At 40.7% G+C, this 21,067-nt stretch overlaps 1 protein-coding gene across 1 annotated transcript in view; it reads left to right on the top strand.

The window, feature by feature from the left end:
- The window catches only part of SLC9A2 (solute carrier family 9 member A2), a 90,862-nt gene that overhangs the window by 39,889 nt on the left and 29,906 nt on the right, over window positions 1–21,067 (top strand). Inside the window, exon 3 of the mRNA XM_003811672.6 lies at window positions 5,579–5,829. Within this exon, the coding sequence (XP_003811720.2) occupies window positions 5,579–5,829 (251 nt within the window). The remainder of the gene's footprint in view (window positions 1–5,578; window positions 5,830–21,067) is intronic.

The raw sequence follows: 21,067 nt of genomic DNA, 5'->3' as shown, positions 1-21,067 counted from the left end.
TTTAAGACAGCTAAGTTACCTCACTTAAGTAACAAAATCCAGTTCATATATTCCATTATTCATGAACTGAGTAGTCATTAACTTAGCAATATTAAATTTTAACTGGGAAACTGCCATAATAGTAGAGACATTTTATAACACATTCTAATTTCCAGAGGCAGAAGGCATGAAGTTTTCCATTCTGACTTATGCTCGATATGTAAATTTTACCCTGTCGAGGGAGACTGAGGACATTTGAATTGAAATTCCTGGAGTAAGTCTATTTAGTGCAAAGGGAACTTTACAAAGAAATAAAAGCTCCTGTTGCAGTCCTTCCAGGGCAGCTCAGTAGAGTCAAATTCGTTTCAGAATGACACACCAGGCCTCCACACTGCTTTCCCACCTCTGATCAAATTTTTATTCAGACATCTCAGTGGTCCATTCTTTGAGTTTGTCCCGAATCAGATCTCAGGATAGGGTCTGGCTAAGTCACTGTTTAGAGTATGCAAAGGTAGCAGGCCATCCAGACACACACCCTGTGCTTCCTCTCAGGAGGCATGGAGGCACAACTGTGGTTTTATGGAAAGAAAGGGAGGGCTTACCCAGGGAAGGCAGGCGGCCAAAGTGAGAGCTTGTCACTCCACTCAGAAGAAGGGCACAGACAGAGCAAGGCCCTGGCTGGTGCTTTGAGATGGAAGCTCTTATCAAGGAATGGCCAGAGCCTGTCAGTCAGAACCACTGTCGTGGTTTCATATCTAAGAGCCTCCCTTGGTAACTTACTTGCCCTGGCTGAGAGTCCATGGACTCTCAAAGCCAGACCCACAAGATATCAGGGCATGCCCACAGGTTTGCCAAAGAATAAACTACTAGACGTTTCTCTCGCTGAATTGTCTGAGTACTGTACTGAATTGAGCGTGTGTTAAGAATAATTAGAACAATGGTGTCAAAAATTCTAATTTTATTTCCTAGTCAGGTACCTTCAAAGAATAGAGGTGGAGATGTTTTGTGGAAGATTCTTTGATTCATTCATTCAGGCTTATCTGTAGGAGAGGTTAAAGGAACTCACGGACTTTGGAAAGGTATTAAAAATATGGGCCATGATGCATACAGCAAAAACTGTGAGTCACTAGGAGTTGCAAATAGAAGAATAGGGGTTAGTTTAAGGAACTCACGGACTTTGGAAAGGTATTAAAAATACGGACCATGATGCCTACGGCAAAAACGATGAGTCATTAGGAGTTGCAGATGGAAGAATAGGGGTTAGTTTAAGGAACTCATGGACTTTGGGAAGGTATTAAAAATATGGACCATGATGCATACGGCAAAAACGATGAGTCACTAGGAGTTGCAGATAGAAGAATAGAGGTTAATTGGAGAAAATTCATTGTCACAGTATATAATCTCGAGGATGGGTAACATGGTAGGTTAGTGCCATTAACTCCTTTCCCAAATTATGATAAATTCAACATTGAGCTAGAAAAGCTGAAGCGAAGAAAACTTAGCATGAAAATGTCTCAAAGCAAGAGAAATGCAGATCAAACACTTCATGCTATTGTACAGGGCCGTAGTAGATTAGAAGTAACTAGAGACATGACAATTGAAAAAAATAAAGGTGTGATTTTTAAATAGGATTGTGGTGTTTTCCGTTAGAATAAATGTTGCATGAAAACTTTCCAAAATTGCCCTATTAGGCAAAGATTTTTCAGATTATTTCTAGAACATGTTAATGCAGCCGCTGAATATTCTAATAAATTTTCCAAGAAGACTTAAAGAGTTTCCTCCATCTGCTCATAACCGGGCTTGGATAAGGAGAGCTGGCTCTGTAGAGAGAAGCCAGTAATGGACCCCAGAGGCCCAGTCACTGTGTGCTGTGGAGTGGAAAGTAACTTTAGGAAGATGGAGGGTAAGCAGTGACCACTTGGATCTTAATTTTGATTTTGCAAACAGCAGAATAGTTCTAAAATTTCATATGCAAAATGATTATCCTGTATGTTTCATACAGGAAGAAATTACCTGAACCTTTTTTTTTCTGAGACAGAGCCATTCTGATAGACGACTGTATTTGTATAATTTGCACCCTTGCTTTATATGATTTCACAGAATTAGTGTGCTTTTAAAATCAAAGTTCAAAGTTCATAACTCCTAATGTTAATATATATATGTTTGCAATTTAAATATATCATTAAGCAGTATAGCTTTGATTATTTGAAAGATTTTAAAGCTGTCAAATTAGCCCATGACAGAATTTAGTACATAGGTATCACTGACATTTTAATCTAAGGATAAAGTGTCAAGGGGAGACCAACTTTGCACCGACTCACTAGAGTCATTTGTAGCCCACATACATAATATATACACATAACACATATACCTATGTAAATTAAAATTCTAAAACAGTTTTCGGCATAGATTCCCTCATAATACAATGAAAGGATTTAACTGGAATGAACTAAGTATGTGGTTTCGGCCAGTTGTAACCAGAAGAATTTTATCTCGTGCTGATCACTAACTAGGTATCAGGTTCATTGTAAAACAGGTGGGAGGTTGTGGAAAGCTTTCTGGTTGTTAAGGTAACGCTTCTACCTGAGATATTAGCTCTGACACTGCCGTGGCATCTCAGGCAGGAGAAGGATCAAAATGGAGCTTTGGCCCAATGTGCTGAGAGTACAGTGCCTGTGACCCATCTTAACTCTTTGCAGAGTCTAAGGGGGGATTTAAGACTGGCTGTACCTTTGATAGATTTGATGCATTAAGTTGCCAGGAAAATAGTTTTGTAAGGATTAGGAATGTGCGACCCAGCTGCAGATGCCCGTTAATCTGTGGAAGAAGTACCTGGGCTTCCCTCAGAGAACTCTTCAGTGCACTGGGATGGACTAGGGTGTAGAGATGAGAGGGAGGAAAAGAAGAAGGAGACTCAGCTCTGTGCTAAAGGAATTTCTAGTTTTGTTGGGGACATGAGGCACTCACTCAAAACTCAGCACCAACAGTACAAGATGCTGAATTTTCTGGGAGATCATCTGTGGTGCAGGAGGTCAGAGAGCTGGGTATTTGCAAAGGCTGGAGGGGTCCAGGAGGGCTCCTGGGGGCAACAGCAGCTTCAGCTGTGCCTTAGAAGATAGGTAAAGGTTCCCTAGATTTAGGTGCAGGTTGCCAGCAAGAGAAAGGACAAGGAAAGGAAACCAGGAGCAGGAGTGAATAAACACGGTGTGTTTTATGGAAGAGTGATGAAATCCTTTGCAATCTGAAGTGTGTTAGAAAGCAGTTTAAAAAAAAAAAAAAAGCGTCCCAGGTATTTTGAGACTATGAGGCCTTCCTGATGTGAAAATGGAGTGGCAGCCTTTGAAGGAAGTAGGTCTCGTAGTGGCTGCAGTGGGATTAGAGCAAAGAAGAGATGAGCTTCCTAGGTGCAGGCTGGAGGCCGGAGACAGAACTGTGGTGCCTGAGTGGCCCTGGAGAGAGGCTGTCCATGCAGAAGCAGATGGCTGGGAAACCTGCCTCTCCTCTGGAACACTGGTGACTGCCCCTTTTGCCTTTGGCTGTTTGGAGGCAAGGGGTATATATAGCACATCTGTGATCCTGTCTCAGGAAGTAACTGTGGCGTGTTGATGCCGATGAAAACCGATGCTGACAGCAGGTTCAAAGTGGAAGTGGGTACTACATGGAGCCATTTTCTTCTCTGTCTGGCAAACAATGATGCCTTTAGAATATTTAAGTTTTCAGGAGAATGAGTCTCTTTTGTTCTTCTCTGAAGTCATTTCTTGGTGGTAGGATGGCAAATGATCTTGAGTGTTACACCAACAATTAGGGAAAAGGAAATGTTCACTGTTTCCTAGGGAATAATCCACTATTTTTCAAAGCCAACAGACATTTATTGCCATCTACTAGGCAACTTGGAAGATGTAAATTGTAATAAGGTGCTAATTGATCACAAGGAGCTTACAATCCAGTAGAAAGGAGGAAAGAATAACATATTAAACCCATATTGTGGTAGGCTATGACCACAAAGTGAAGTAAAAAAAGTGAGATGGCATTTGCCAGGCCGCACACTGCTTACCAGGCAGTATGACTTCACTCTCCCATGATTGAACCTTGAACAACTTTATCAGGAGGTCAGGAGACTTGGATGCTAATATTGCCTGTGACATTTTGTGTCATTTGACCTTGAACAAATGGGATCAGTTTTGAGTTTCTCAGAACCCAAATGAGGGTGTAGCACAGCCTTTCTCCCTAACGTCCTTATCAGTCTGTTTTCCTGGAGATTCCAGGTGCTCCCAGAGTTGTAAATATCACAGTGAAAAAAGAAGCAGTCCACCTGCTTGGCTGGTATTTGACTTGCTTCTCTTATGAAAAGAAAGTGGTGGGGCTGCAGCCATGACTTTCCATTTCAGTTCGCTGAGTGGCCCCAGACACAAGTTGAAAGCATATTGTCCACCAGACATGAAGTGCCCGACATTCTTGAAGCCTTCCTTAAACCAAGACTATGTAAAGAACTAAACAACAGGCTGGGCGTGGTGGCTCATGCCTGTAATCCTAGCACTTTGGGAGGCCGAGGTGGGTGGATCTCTTGAGGTCAGGAGTTCAAGACTAGCCTGGCCAACATCATGAGACCCCATCTCTACTAAAAATACAACAATTAGCCGGGTGTGGTGGCGCCTGCCTGTAATCTCAGCTACTTGGGAGGCTGAGGCAGGAGAATGGCTTGAACCCGGGAGGCAGAGGTTGCAGTGAGCTGAGATCAAGATCACGCCACTGTACTCCAGCCTGAGTGAGAGTGAGACTCAAAAAAAAAAAAAGAACAACAGAGCAGTCTCATTACAGCTTGAAGTTTTGCTGATGTACCTTCCCATTTCTTTGTAACAAAATGTAAGATAAATCTATTTTTAATTGTTCTTGAAGAATAAGAAAACCTAGTGTTTCATTTACAAAATATGTATGAAGTTTCAGCAGATGCACACACACACACACACACACACACACATACATATGAGTTTGCTGCCTCTTTGCTTGAAGAAAATTCCTTTGGGTGTGTCTCAGTTACACCAGACATGTATGTGTGGGCGGGGAGAGGAGGTGGAGTGTGGAGTGAGGAACTGGTGACTGGGAGGGTGACTGACTCATCTTGGGTACCTGTCCTGATGCGTAGGTCCCTTCTGTCATGTGGCTCCACAATAGGACCTTATAAGGTAAATGTGTTCACAGCAGCACTGATAAGCTTTCTCGCTGTCATATTACTTACCAAGCAATGGTAACATGAGCTGGGTGTGCTGGATAGCAAACAAATATTTTAAAATAATCTTTCAGATGATATCTGGAAAAAATAATGTTTTTGGAATAAGTTATGCAATAACTTTGAAATTGCCTCTCCCTTACTTTTAGAAATAAATTCCCTGACAACTCACTTTTATTGAAAGGTTTTTTGGTTAGTTTAAAGCTACAGTATTAAAATATGAGACAAATGAATACACAATGATTGTCACTTTCCTACTTGGGTACACAGAAGAAATGTCCTTATTAGAAGTCCAGGTAGATGTGTTTGTGCCCAGAGTGACAATGGGGAAATGGGAAAGGGTCTTGACAAGGTGTTTTCTTTTTCCTGCAGGTCCTGTACAACTTGTTCAAGTCGTTTTGCCAGATGAAAACCATTGAGACCATTGATGTGTTTGCAGGAATCGCCAACTTCTTTGTAGTGGGAATCGGTGGGGTGCTGATTGGCATCTTCTTGGGCTTTATAGCAGCATTTACTACTCGATTCACCCATAATATCCGAGTGATCGAGCCACTGTTTGTTTTCCTGTACAGTTATTTGTCCTACATCACAGCTGAAATGTTTCACCTCTCAGGCATCATGGCGTAAGTACTTCTTTGTTAAAAGTGCTCGATGATGACATTTCACTGAATGCATGCATTCTCAGCCAAGATATTAAAGTTGAATAAGTTATATGAAACACTAGGTTTTCTTATTCTTTTAAGAAAAATTAAAAATAGATTTTTCGGACGGGCGCAGTGGCTCACGCCTGTAATCCCAGGACTTTGGGAGGCCGAGACGCGTGGATCACAAGGTCAGGAGATCGAGACCATCCTGGCTAACATGGTGAAACCCCATCTCTACTAAAAATACAAAAAATTAGCCAGGCGTGGTGATGGGCACCTGTAGTCCCAGCTACTCGGGAGGCTGAGGCAGGAGGATGGCATGAACCCGGGAGGCAGAGCTTGCGGTGAGCCGAGATTGTGCCACTTCACTCCATTCTGGGCCACACAGCGAGACTCTGTCTTAAAAAAAAAAAAAAAAGAAAAAAGATTTTTCTTATGTTTTGTTACAAAGAAATGGAAATATGTATCAGCAAAACTTATGCTACCATGATCTGTTGCTCAGATAGAAAGCTGCTTAAACATTCTTCTGGGTCTCATGAAATATGACAGTAAACTGTTGGGGTGGATCTTGCTCAGGCATCAAGAATTGTATGAGCTTGATGCCCAATCAGGGTTGTCCACGTGGGAACCTATAAGCTTATTCCAACAAAGTTGCATCCCAAGCTGCTCTTGGAGTTCTGGAATGGCTTATGGATGTTCATTGGCATAACCTTAGTCATAGAAATATTTTGAATGGTAGATTTGATTTGGGGTAACAGCTTAGTCATTCAAAGCAAAATCAGCGAATGAGAGTTGTGACCATGCAATTCCAGTTTAGCTTTTTTTTTTTATTTTATTTTTTTTTTGGAGACGGAGTCACTCAGTTGCCCAGGCTGGAGTGCAGTGGCGCGATCTCGGCTCACTGCAAGCTCCGCCTCCCGGGTTCACACCATTCTCCTGCCTCAGCCTCCTGAGTAGCTGGGACTGCAGGCGCCCGCCACCACGCCGGGCTAATTTTTTTGTATTTTTAGTAGAGACGGGGTTTCACCGTGTGAGCCAGTATGGTCTCAATCTCCTGACCACGCGATCCACCCCCCTCGGCCTCCCAAAATGCTGGGATTACAGGCGTGAGCCACCGTGCCCAGCCGGTTTAGCTTTTTAAACAAAGATGCAGGATTATAAAGCAGGAAATGTATAAAGCCAGGAATTGTTTATTTACTAAAGATATGGTTAGTGTCTCATGCACTAACTGGTTCTGAAGGAAGTTTTTGAGAAGTTAGACAAGTAGGCTGATGAATGATGGAGTTTGAATCCTGTTGTAGCATTTGGAGGATCACTTTGAAGGAGGCGGAAGCTGCTCATTGGGTGTGGATGTTTTTGTAGCTTCCAAAAACAAGCTTCTATTCTATTATGGTAAGACCCTGTATACGGTCAGTGAGAAATACTTAGTAATGGAATGCTTTTACATTTTTTTTTTACTTTGACAAGTATGTATTTACAGCTCTATATGCACTAGGCTAAATTCTAGGACCTGCCATACATATTTAGAATTTTGCAGCTATAAGCATAAGCCTAGATCTTCCTGAAATTTTCTCTTCCGATCTGATTAAGATGATCATTTGATTGGGGGCTAGTTTGACTTTTGCCATATATCAGCACGTCTGTATCAGAAGCAGATGAGGTTTGTGGTGGAGGAAGTCGAAGACCCCCTACACAAACAGAGTGGAAGCTGGGGTCATGACAGTCCTGAGTTACAGGTTGGGTGGTTTTCTGTTTCACAGAGAAACCTAAATAAAGCAACGCATTAATCTAGTTTGACCCAGTAATGAAATGTTCCATGTCTTCCTGGTTGCTATTCATATCATTTGTATGACTTCCAGTTTCCTCACTCTTCTTTGGCCAGTGTCATTGAAAATGTATGACCAGCTAGTTACAAGGTCTCTAAAAAGAGTGTGGGGGCGGGACTTAGTATCTAGTTTCCAGCAGTGTTGTTTTAGCAAGAGTCAGGGTATGAGAACCTTGAATTGCATTGCAAGTCTGAGTATGCGTAAATGTTCTAGAACCCACAAAGGAGCTATGTAAATTTGTCAGTTTGCCAGATGTTCACAGGCAGGAATTGGGGTTCTTAAAGATCCAGCTATTGGGGGAAAGTTGAAGAATTGGACGGGATGGGAATCCTGGTGCATCCCCGATGTCGGTGATGGAAGGGTTGGAAGGCCTATGCTGTATCAAGTCACTGGCCTCTTGTGAAGATGGGATCACAGGTTTACTTATGCCAGGAATTCAGAAGTAAGAGACAAATAGGGCCACATATTCCTGATAAATAGCACAGGTAATTCTCTGCTGTGGTTCGTGGGCCTTTGTTTCCAACTTCAAAGTGAAGATTTTCTTGACAACTTAGTGTAGAGGAAATTTCTTTATTACATTTAAACTAATATTGTCATTGGCCAGGCACAGCGGCTCATGCCTGTAATCCCAGCACTTTGAGAGGATGAGGCGGGTGGATCAATCGAGGTCAGGAGTTCAAGACCAGCCTGGCCAGCATGGTGAAACCCCGTCTCTACTAAAAAAAATACAAAAATTAGCCCGGCATGGTGGTGCGTGTCTGTAATCCCAGCTACTCAGGAGGCTGAAGCAGGAGAATCACTTGAACTGGGAAGTGGAGGTTGCAGTGAGCCAAGATCACACCACTGCACTCCAGCCCAGACAACAGATTGAGACTCGGTCTCAAAAAAATAAAAAATAAAAAAAAAACTAATATTGTCATGGCTTATAGTATACCAAAATAATAAATGGGTCCTTAAATAAGATATTACCAGTGATGTAAACGTTTTTGCCTCAAAATTACCATGTGCACCCATTATTCTGTCATGAAAAATGCAGGTACACATTCACATTGGGGTATGTTTGTTCTCAGAAGTTATACCCTCTTTTCTAATGCGGGGTAATCAGTATGCCATTCAAAACTTGACCGTGTGTTACTTCCTTATGGTGTAGATCACAGATGTGCATGCCCCGCCCCTCTCTAAAGTGCATTATGTGCACTTCCACATTGTAATTATTGTATTTACTTCAGTCCAGGGGATACAGCATAATGATGCAATTAAAAATGCATATCTACACACACGCTTTACAGAACTAGTCATTTTTCCTGGGCTTAAATTGTACTGAGTTTAGAAATTCCTATCATACTTTGTACTAATTACACTCACTCTTTTACCATTTATAAACCAATTTTAAGGTTAATGAGAGTGAAGGCACCTGACGTACTGAGAATGCTCAGGACTTTCCCTTGTTTTCTTAAGAGAAATGGGCAGCTCCTGAGAAAGGCAACTAGGCAGAGAGGACAGGCAGCTGCTGGGCGGGGAGAGAGGTTAAACTGCTTCTGTAATGATTTTTAACCCAGTTGTGAAACTTGACTTTCCTGAGTTTTGCCTGCTCTCCTCCATCTCTCCCTCCTCCACCTTCTACCATTCATCCTTCCTTCTGTCTTCTTCGTGTTGCCTTTCAGAGCCTGTAACCCTCTGCATTAGCTTTGTTGCCTCTTGGGCAGCCTGTTCTAGACGGATGTCACTTACTTAATGAGCAGGTAGTTACTAGATGAATCTAATGAAAAAGAAACAATCTTCTGAGTAACAGAAGATTTTGGTTTGGGTTAAAAATGCAAGGACGCTTTTAGAGGAAAGTGCTGGACAGGATTTCAGTATCTTGATTTCTTTGGAAAGATGCTGGAAGCAATGCACCTCGGGTGTTCATAAAGTCTACTGTTGCTGCTATTTAATTTTATCATAAGACTGAGGTTTTATAGCTTTTTACTGACAAGTAAATTAAATAATGAGGTGAAATCTTTTGTCTTACAAAATATTTGGAGAGATGTCTTCTGAGTATTCTTAAATTTGGTTTCCCCTTTGTGGCCCTTCCTAATACTCCAAAACCTAATTTAATGTTAAGGAATGATTTACACTTATGTTTTATTGTATATTCAAAAGGGTTTTAGACTCAAACACTAATAAGGTAAATGCAATTCCCTGTTTTCTGATATTCTTCTACTCATTTCTATACTGGAATAAATTGTGGCAATAGGGAAATGTGTGTGTGTGTGCATATGCCTGCGTGTGCATACATATGTGTGTTTCAGTTTCCACAGCACCAGAACTGTAGTAAACGGAAAGTTTCCATAGCCCCTTAAACCAGAAACTTCACATATCAATAGCATTGGACACCTTTGAGTATCAAAGTACTATAGCAGGGCATGAGAGGTGACTAATAGTTATTGATTTTAGAAATTCTTGCCTTGACTCATGTGTTTTGAACTTTATATTCAGAAAAATGCTCAGAGTCAAAGCACTGATGATTCCTATGGACAACGGTGTGTTTGACCTCATTTTACTTTCTTTACCCAAGGACACTAACGGTTGGATAAATTGATCACTAAAATTCAGGGCCATTACAGAAATCAACTTAAGCCAAAGTTTGTTATCCACTTTTGGACTTCAGGCTCCTTTCTGATCCTCCCCTTCTACCCTACACAGTCCCCTGGGCTCTAATAAGTGGGACATTGGAAACACACATTGACCTGAAGGGGGAAGGGCGTACTTGGCCTCCACAGCAGCAAATTTTGAAAATGGCTAACTCCTCCTTCACATAGGAGAGTAAGTGCCCAATATTTTTTTTATTTATTTTTTTATTTTTTATTTTTTTTTGAGACAGAGTCTTGCTCTGTTGCCCAGGCTGGAATGCAGTGGCGTGATCTCTGCTCACTGCAAGCTCACCTCCCAGGTTCACGCCATTCTCCTGCCTTAGCCTCCCGAGTAGCTGGGACTACCCAGCTTTTTTTTTTTTTTTTTTTTTTTGTATTTTTAGTAGAGATGGGATTTCACCGTGTTAGCCAGGATGGTCTCGATCTCCTGACCTCGTGATCCGCCCACCTCGGCCTCCCAAAGTGCTGGGATTACAGGCAGGAGCCACCACGCCCAGCCGTGCCCAGTATTTTTTAGTTCTGCTTTGATGGATTAATAATTCCTTAGTATTTCTTTCCTCAAGGGTACTTTCTAAGTATTTTCTATTTATTGTTAATTATTCTAGCAGCATTATTGCAAAGAAAGTAGAAAATGGTGATTAGTTTCATTCTTATGAATAAATAAATCGAGGCCCAGATGGACAAAACATGGCTGTCAGATGACTCAGTGGAGAATGAGACCTGACCCTGCGTCCCCAGTTACCAGGCCAGTCCTGTTTATGTGCAATATCCCCTCCCCCAACCAAAAAAAACAAAAAACAAAAAAAACACAACCCCAGCACATCCCGATGCAAATTTGTAAATGAGGAAATTTGTAACGGGAATTTCCAGAATGATAGGTTTAGGAATGAAATCCAGGAGTAGTTGCAGCTTGCTGGACTGAAGTAGTCACTGGTGAAGGTGCGAAGATCATCTGCTCTCTTCTTCCTGTTTTTCTTTGTAGGAGCTGATAATTGTCATCTGTTTAACACTTTGAGAAAAAAATAGGAAGGCATGCTTTTTTTTTTTTTTTTGCCTATCCTAGTTCCTTTTGGTTTACCCACACTTTGTAGCGTTTAGGAGAACATCTCTTCAACATCCAAGAGTGTTAAACCATAGCCCTACATGCCAGAATAACCAGTTCAACATGTTCACTTGTGTTCACAAAGAATAAAAATAATAAACACAAGACATTGTAGGACATTCATAAAACATTATATGACGCATCATGTTTATAAAATGCTTTCAAACACAGGACGCCAACTGACCCTCATCTCAATGTCCTGAAGTGTAAAGAAGAGCAGGAAGAGAGTTTACAGAGAAGGAAGCGGGGAATCAAGACTAGAGTCTTCTTCTCTTCTCACTGGGTCATTGTACGTTACATTGCCTTGACAAATAATAGTTTTACTTTTAATTATAGTGTATGCTTTCACTGATAGCTCTGACTGGCCAAGACTGACCACTTTAAAATCTGGTATGACCACCCCAAACATAAATAAGCCTGGGGTGGGAGGAGGAAAGGTAGTAAAATGATGCGAGAAATTAAGTGATACAAAAACAAAGCATATGCCCCTTAATTTCTTGGACATATTCAGGAAAAAGGAAAAACAAAGAAAGCAACAAAAAGCTTGTGATTATCTTTTCTTTTCTATTGTATAACTTTGCCTGAACTGTAGGGTAAGACTAGTAAAGACAGAAAGGAATTGGAAATTATAAACCTTAACCTAGAGAAATGTAAACAATTTATGAAATTATCTGTATTTATTTTTATGGTTTAAACCATTTAATTTAGTAGATTCAATAGATGGACCCCAGCATTTGCTTGGTTCTTTGAAGGAGGAACAAAAATAGTAGGTTGTCACTTCTTTCCTAGGTCCTGTCCAATAGGGTGGCCACCAGCCTCGTGTGGCTTCTGAGCACTTGAAAGTAGAATTGAGTTGTATTGTAAGTTTAAAATACACAGCAGAGGCTGAGTGTGGTGGCTCACGCTTGCAATCCCAGCACTCTGGGAGGCTGAGGCAGGTGGATAACTTGAGGTCAGGAGTTTGAGACCAGCCTGGAAAACATGGCGAAATCCCGTCTCTACTAAAAATACAAAAATTAGCCGGGCGTGATGGTGGATGGCTGTAATCCCAGCTGCTACTTGGGAGGCTGAGGTAGGAGAATTGCTTGAACCCAGGAGGCGGAGGTTGCAGTGAGCCGAGATTGAGCCACTGCACTCCAGCCTGGGAGACAAAGCAAGACTCCGTCTCAGAAAAATAATAATAATAAAAGTAAATTTAAAAATACACAGCAGATTTTTAAGACTGAGTAGGAAAAGGATTCTAGAATATCTCATTAGTAATTTCTATACTGATTTGATGTTGAAATGACAATGTATTAGACATGTTGAGTTACATAAATATGCTCTGAAAATTATCTTCAGTTTCTTTTCGTGTTTTTCACTGTGAATAGTAGGAAACTGCAGATTACACATACAGCTCTGATGATTCCTATTAGACACTGTTCTGTAGTGCTCACCACTAGTGTTTTCTACTTGGATATTTGAAGACTTGGTGACATATGTTTTACTCCTTTTGATAAGGTAAAAAAAAATAAGTCATGAAAAGATGGGAGGAATAAAAGAGAAATGCTCTCCCCGCTCTGATGATAATTGTGCTCTTTATAAAGACCATTTCTTTGAGAATGGGGAAGTTTAGAAAGAAAATAAGGAAGGAGAGACTGAAGGGAAGTTGGAGGTTCTTCTGAAGTGGCTTGTGATAATTAAGATGTCAAACTGAAGCCACCTTGTGAAAATGAAAAATGTTTCCCTAGGTCCACATTCAGGGATTTTGATATAAATATCCTCAAAATCTAAAGTGGGAGGGAAAGTTGTGGCTGCTGCAGGAATGAGCAGCATACTTTAAAACAGATTCCCTGGGTTGAGATAATATATATATATATATTTTGCAAATTGAATTTGTAAACTTATACAATAGTCAGTATTCAAAACATTATATTTTCTTGCTTCATCTTCTTAGAGGTAAAACAACATTAAAGGCATTATTTTCATCTCTGTTTTTATCTGTATTTACTCTGCAGACTGACTGAAGATCAATCGAGCCTCTATATTAAGGTCTATAGGTCTTTATTCTAGCTAATGCCAAAAGATATTGATTTTTGATGGAGGCAAAAAAAAATCAAACACACAAAACTCATCCTAAGTAAGATTATGTATTCCATTCTTGAAGATTATCAGGAATACATTATGAAGCTAGTCAGTCTTCCCTCAACTTGTCACCTGTGTCTTAGTGTCTTCTGGTATTTATCAAGTGGTCAGGGTACTAAAGAAATAATTAATATACTGGGTACTCAATGAATAATAATATAAGTTTAAGTGAAACACAAGCAGAGAAGCTCATTTTCTAGGAAAAATTGGTACAATGCGTAATAAATCCAATAAATGCTGTACTTGACTGGCTTATGAAAATCAATTCACTGCATTCTTAGAATATTTAGCTAAAAAGATAGGATACTGATATTGCTTTTTTTGTTATTAAGATGAATCATACTATTGCTTTTCTCCTTCAGTGCAGATAATGGTAGATTTTAGAGGTATATTGGGAATCTTTTAGACAAGAAAAAACTTGATATTTCCTTGTTAACTTTAAATTACATAAAACTTTAACAATTCGCTCCTGAATTAAGAACTGATTCTTCCAAATCTACTTGAAGAGTGGGTATTTTTGTGTAACTGAAAATGCTGCCATCACTTTGCTTTTTGGACTGTTTCTTGACTGTTCTTTATGCTTATTTTTTAAAAAGGATGATATCCTTTCTGGCCTATTATTTCAAGAATATTGTAGGAAATAACACTACTTTCTGGTAATGTGTAGGCCAAAATATAAAACAAGATAATAAGTCAGAAATATATAATTGCTGAGAAATAAATGCTTTTTTTTTTTTTTTTTTTGAGACCGAGTCTCACTCTGTCGCCCAGGCTGGAGTATAGTGGCGTGATCTCGGCTCACTGCAAGCTCCGCCTCCTGGGTTCATGCCATTCTCCTGCCTCAGCCGCCCGAGTAGCTGGGACTACAGGTGCCCGCCACCACGCCCAGCTAATTTTTTGTATTTTTAGTAGAGATGGGGTTTTGCCATGTTGGTCAGGCTGGTCTCGAACTCCTGACCTTGGGTGATCCACCTGCCCTGGCTTCCCAAAGTGCTGGGATTACAGGCATGAGCCACCGCGCCTGGCCACTTTTTCTTTTTTAACAAAAATTTTTTCAGAAAAACTGAAATGAAATGTACACTTACCACCCAGCTAGTAGTTCTGAGGATGACACGCTTGGACACATGGATTAAATCAATGTTTCAGCCCCTTCGTGAGGAGGTTAGAGCTAGGAATACAGCTACGGAGGTCAAGCTTGGCCCTTCCTTGACATGATACGTGTCCCAAGGAGAACCCGTTATTCTTTATCCTTGCTTGAACAAACCTCAGTTTACTTCTCAGCAATTCTCTGGACAGGGGAGGACAATGGCCTGGTATGAACCCCAGGCCCTCCTGTGTTGGCTTCTGGGGTGAGGAGAGTCTGCCTGCAGCTCCTCTTGATGCTGTAGCATTTCTCTTATGTACTCACTCCTGCTGCTGCCATTTCCCTCACCTCAATCAAACATGAGGTCTGACTTTGTCAGTATTCCCAGGGGACCTGGCCAAGTGGCCCTGATTCTGTCTTTCCACTTGTGTCCTCACAGTTAATCCCCCGTTATTTGACATAACTTGAGTCACCAGGCATCTTTGTAGTCAGAAGCCCAGCTGAAACAGTAGAGAGAAGCTCTGTGTTAATGAAGGAAGCCAAACTCAAACCAGGTTAAGTCAGAAAGGAGGGATTTCCTGGCTCATGCGAATAAATACATTTTTGAGACGACAGGTGGGATTTAGCCTTAGGGTGATAGGACAAGGGACTCCTATGTCTGCCTAAGCATTTCTCTCTCTCAACTTTGTGTCCCTTCATGAGAAGGCTTCCTTCTAGTTGGTTAGCCATCTCCAAAGCATGAAACCAGGGTCACAGAAAAATCGAGCTTTATATCTCTGCAACTCTGTCACTGAAGAGTAAAGTGAGATCTACCCTGCCAGGTCCTGTTAGAAAACATTTCAGAGGAAGCACTGTGATTGGCCCTGGGGTTTGGAGAACTGTCATGGGATCAGACTGTGTCACATGACCAGCCCTGTGACATGAGAAGTAGGGTTCATTGCCAGAAGAAGGGAGTGAACTTAAACTCACTTTGAGTGAGACGACCATCCTAATCTGTGTTGACTGCAAGTTAGCAAGGAAAGCTCAATCCTTTATAGTAAAGTAAACTGGGATGGGAATGTTGATGATGCTTGGGTTGAAGCCTCAGTGATGAAAAGGGACATTCTGGGTAGAGGCAGAGGTGTAATTGAAGGCTCCAAGGTGAACTGAACTCTAGGTTGGTGAGAAGGAGGGGTCCCTCGTCTTGCCAGACCTGTTGTGTGCTATAGGCAGGTGGGAGCCTTTGGAATCTTTAAGGAGAAGTGACACAATTGTATTTCTGTTTTATGATAAATACATAATCAGAGTGCTTCCAAAACTTTTTTACACCATGACACTTACAACTGATAAAGTTTTCATGGTACTCTGGGTGAAAGCTGTAGGTCTCGGCTCCAGTCTGACTGGCTGTCCTAGGGCTGAGGAATCCTTGATTAAGGAGGAGGATCAGGAAATGCTGCTGTCAGCAGGGATAAGGTGCCTAGGTAGAGACTCAGACAGGAAAAAAAATGTGTGAAGATTCCTGCACACTAACTAGTCTAGGCAAGAGAACACAGAGACCTGCACCTAGATCCAAGTCATAAAAATTGAGAGACAGGAAGGAAGAATAGTTGGCAAATGTAGTTAAATCCACATTACTCCTCAAATCCCATGTTAACCCTTATGCTCACCCTCAAATACAATTTTAAATAAAATGACTTAAATTTCAGCTTTTTTCTCATTTCTCCTTCCTCTTTGCAAGCCTCTGCCTATACTCCCATTTCCTGTTCTTAAATGTTAATGTGTTTAGGAATCACCTGGAAATGTCATTACATGGACAGAATCCCAGGCCTCAGCCAGAGGTTCTGATATAGGCCTTGGACGGGGCACAGGCATTTGTAGTTTTGCAACATTTACACATGGTCCACAGACCATACTGCTCTAACATACATGCTAGTAGCTGTAAGAACTTCCAGAAAGCAGCAACTCATGCTGATGTTTCTAGGACTCATGTAGAACCACGAAGTATTCTGTGTATGTGTCTGGTGCAGGATTGTTGCATGCAGGTTTCACATACCCAGGCCCCACCTGTAGCCCACGTAGACCAGGAGTCCTCCACCTGGAAAACCTTAATTCCATCATCAAAATGTTGGTCAAATCTTCCTGCATCTCGGAGGCTTTTCTTAACACTCCCCAGCTAGAGTGGGGACACTCCATGGGACACTTGATGCCTGTGCTTCATGACGCTGTTGACATTGAGTTGTGATCCTTTGGTGTTCTCTCTCCACGTAACCAGAGTTGCTTTAGGTGCCAATAAGTGATCTATAAACATTAGTTGAATTGAATTGAAAGCAGTTATACAGGAGAAAAAAGTTGCAGAGAATTTATGCAATGGACAAGGCTTCATGATTAATCCAGGATTTTTGACAGTTTCAATGTACTTTATTTCATTTTTGATATTTTAAAAAAGATTGTTCAGTTTTTATGCTTGGATCCTGTTTTAAAAAACAATTGTTGTTTGCATTTTCTCATATGTCAAACTCTGTTTCTCTTGGTTGTCAGGTTTTCTGGAAGAAGCAATTCACTGTATAGTACATTCATGCCCTGGAAAAATTTAATTTACTTCACTGGAGTGAGTACTTTATTCTGAGAGCATGCAACGTGCCCTGAGTCACCACAAGACCTGGCTTTAATCAATACAGAAAAAGCTTTTTAATTGGTCTTCATCATTGCATATGCTTGGCACTGATTAGTGGAATATGCTTTCATATTTGGCAAAGCCTTAATTGAGAATATACAAATATTATTTGGGTGATACTTTCCTGCAATTGAATTCATACTTTTTAAAATCATATGGAATGGGAGCAAAAGAATTTTGCTTACTTGGTTAATTCTACACAGTTCAGATTGTAGATAAAGCACTCTGGATCTTCATTAAATTAGACTTAGCAAGCATTAATTGAACTTGTACTTGGTACCACTATAGGCACAGACCATGCTAAGCATTAGTCCATAGTCTCAAAGCACACATTCTGGTAGAAAAGAAATAAGTATCTGTAGAAAGCAGGTTAATAATGGAGTCATGGAGTAATACAGAGAAAAAAGTATCTGTTAGAATTTTCTATTCAGAAAATAGTCAAATGACAAATCATTTAAGTAGAAAGGAAAGTCTATTTCCACCCACCCTCCCCAGGGGGGAAAAAACTCTTTTGAGGTAGTGTCTATAGCTGGCCTGAATTGTCCTACACTGTATTTTGATTGATATACTGATAAAGAAAACCTCAGTTGCTGGTGTAGGTGAAAACCACTAATTATAGTGCTCTCCCTTCTCTGTCTCTAAATTGGTGATAATCACCACACATTTATGTTAAAGTGGGGCAAGATAATAACATAGCAGGGTGCATCTGCGAATTTTGTGCATGCCTCATCTCCACTCTGTCCTACAGAATGGAGCCTAAGACCTATCGAAATCTGGGCATGCTTTGGAATGCGAAATGGGCAATGGATATAGAGAAAATATATTCATATTGCACCACCATTCCTATTAATGATTCATCCATGTACTCATTGATGCAAAATACATGCCAGACACTATGCTAAGCATTGGCAACACTTTTCTTTTTCCTCATGGAGCATCCAGTTTGGTTGGGGAGATAGACATTAATTTTGTGATTGAAATTATAATTTCTCATTTTTCTCTCCAGCCTATAAAGTTAAAACTCCTAAGCATTAAGTATAACAGTGTCATTGAGCCCTAACTTCTTTCATCCTTCCTCATCTCTTAACATTTTCATCCATCTTCCCCTCCTCCAGCTAACAGAATCATTTGGCAGTTTCCTGAATGCACCACCCTGTTTATTTCTTTTTGCCTTTGCATATGGCTGCTGCTTTTCCCTGAATTACTCACTTTCTCTTTTTCCTGATAGGTGAGCTTATCCATGAAGGTGTTGCTCAAATGTCCTCTTTTGTAGCATAAGTCACCCTTTGCTTTCCTGTACTTCTATAGTATCTTCCCTTCCCTTATTCTAGCACGTACAGTGTTGTGTTCCGATGATCTCTTTGTGTCTGTTTCTTCCCTTAGAAGAACTCTTGAAGGCAGAAATTGGGTCTTACTTGCTTTCATCTTCCTAGATACCGGCACAGAATTTGGCTCAGAATGGGTGCTCAGAAAATGTTAGTTGATGTTAAATTGCACTTCACAATCACATTAACTAGGTATGGAAAATTAAAAAAAAGAGAGAGAGACATGCATGAAAAGGGGGGGAAGAATAATTCAATGACATAAGCTAATAAAAGTAAGGATGTACTAGGAATATTGAAGGCCAATAGTTTTATTCTGAAGCTTTAGAATTAAGAAACTTAACCAGAATTTTCTATAATGTAAAGAATCTATTTAGGCTATTATTTTGTTGGGGACAATGTCATACTGATGACACAGAATGAGGACGTGAGGCTGTGGACTCTGGTCATGAAATCCTCATGTGTTCATGTGATGGAGGAAGAAATCTTATCTCTTGATAGTGTGGTGGCACTGTGATAATGCTGTGACGTGACATTGTACCCAAGGACTCTCCTGGCCATATACTTCAGTAAGGCCAAGGACAGTCTGGTACTATCTTGCATCATTTGCCAGCTGTGTAAGTTTCTTGTGATTCTTTTAGAGAAATGGAGACTCATATGTATATACTGTGATGGTGATGACTATCAGCTCTAGAAGATGACCTGGCGGAGTGGGCAGAGATGGTTTCATTCTTTCTATCCCTAAAAGGCTGTTTTGCCTGTACCTCTACAGTGGAAGGGAGACTAGCTCATTTGTAGTGTGTTTATTTCTGATATTTTTGAAGGTGAGGTGGTTTGACTTCAGGTCAGAGTACACTGCAACAAAAAAAATCTCTTTGCAATAAAAACAGCCCCGGACCTTTGCTTGAGAGGCCAGGTGACTCAAGTTGTACATGGCAGACCAGAATGGGAACTTTAGGAATGTTTCCTCCAGCCCCTCAGGTGCCTCAGTGCCACAGACATGCACACACTCCCTGAACAGGACACTACCAGATACTAGGGTCTGTGGTACCCACCCACGGCGGTCTTTCTTCCTGTTCAGTGTCTCACTGAGGCTGGTAGGAAACTTCACTGAGTTACAGCAAGGTGTCTGGCTACTGTGAGCATCACTCTTGGTATCGTGTTAAGGATACAAAGCAATGGAAAATGATCCCATGGACATTCATGTTAAATTAATTCATGTTTTATTCCTACACCAAAGCTATATACATATAATTTTTTTTTTTTTTTGAGACAGAGTCTTGCTCGGTTGCCCAGGCTGGAGTGCAGCGGTGCGATCTCAGCTCACTGCAAGCTCTGCCTCCCGGGTTCATGCCATTCTTCTGCCTCAGCCTCCCAAGTAGCTGGGACTACAGGTGTCCGCCACCACACCCAGCTAATTTTCTTATTTTTAGTAGACGGGGTTTCACCATGTTAGCCAGGATGGTCTTGATCTCCCCACCTCGCGATCCGCCCACCTCGGCCTCCCAAAGTGTTGGGACTACAGGCATGAGCCACTGCGCCCAGCCACCAAAGCTATATTTTAATTGTTTCTAAATAGAAATTGTTAAATTGCTCATGTAATAAACTGGAGATTACTTTTTGCCTGTATGGTTTACTTTTTTCCCAGTGAATGATATGAACATAATTTCAGAGGGAAATGTTTAGAACATTTAGAGAAACACTATTCATCAACTTTTTAAAGTTACATTTTTGAATGATTCAAAAAAATCAACTCAAGAGGGAGAGAAGGGAATGGGGTGAATATGAGAAATCAACTTTATTGCTGATGTTTCCACTCTATAGATGACATTTTGTTTTAACAAATACAAGTGACTGGAGAAGGCTGGGTAGTGGGTACTTTGGTGTTCATGTCTTTCCATATTTGTCAATAAGTTAAAGTGCTTTATAATAAAACCCTTTTGAAGTATCTTTTGTATAGGATTAGAGAATTAAAAAATATATGTCCATTATAAATTACTTTTATTACAAATTTTCTACTTGGCAACAATTTTTTTCCACTACATGAAGTACCTAAAAAAGCAACATTTTTGAAAGGCTTATTAGTGTGTGTTTCTGTATACATGTCTTTTTTTATATATATAAAACATGTTATAATTCAGATTCTTAATCTAATCTATTGCCCTTGATACTTTGTATTGGAGAAATCTTACTTTTTAAAGTCTAGTTAAACAAAAATTAAGCCAAAATATGAAAGATGAAGTTTTTCAGAAATGCGGGTAACCAGTGATTTATATCTGGGGGAGTGCTGGCGAGATGCCCGATATTGGCTTACTGAGACAGATGCCACTTTCCAGACTGTTCTCCCAGTTCCTATTGCCTGCTGGAGGAGGTTCCAGGATTTCACGCTAAGTCAGTGTGACAGAGCTCCTGCTAGCTTCTGTCACCCAACTGCATGCAAGCAGCAGAGGCCATGCTCATCTGGGCCATGCAC

This window comes from Pan paniscus, chromosome 12 (assembly GCF_029289425.2).
Source record: "Pan paniscus chromosome 12, NHGRI_mPanPan1-v2.0_pri, whole genome shotgun sequence".
Taxonomy (NCBI): Eukaryota; Metazoa; Chordata; class Mammalia; order Primates; family Hominidae; genus Pan; species Pan paniscus.
The sequence above is the reverse complement of the archived record's forward strand: the minus strand, read 5'-3'. Positions and strand labels throughout refer to the sequence as shown.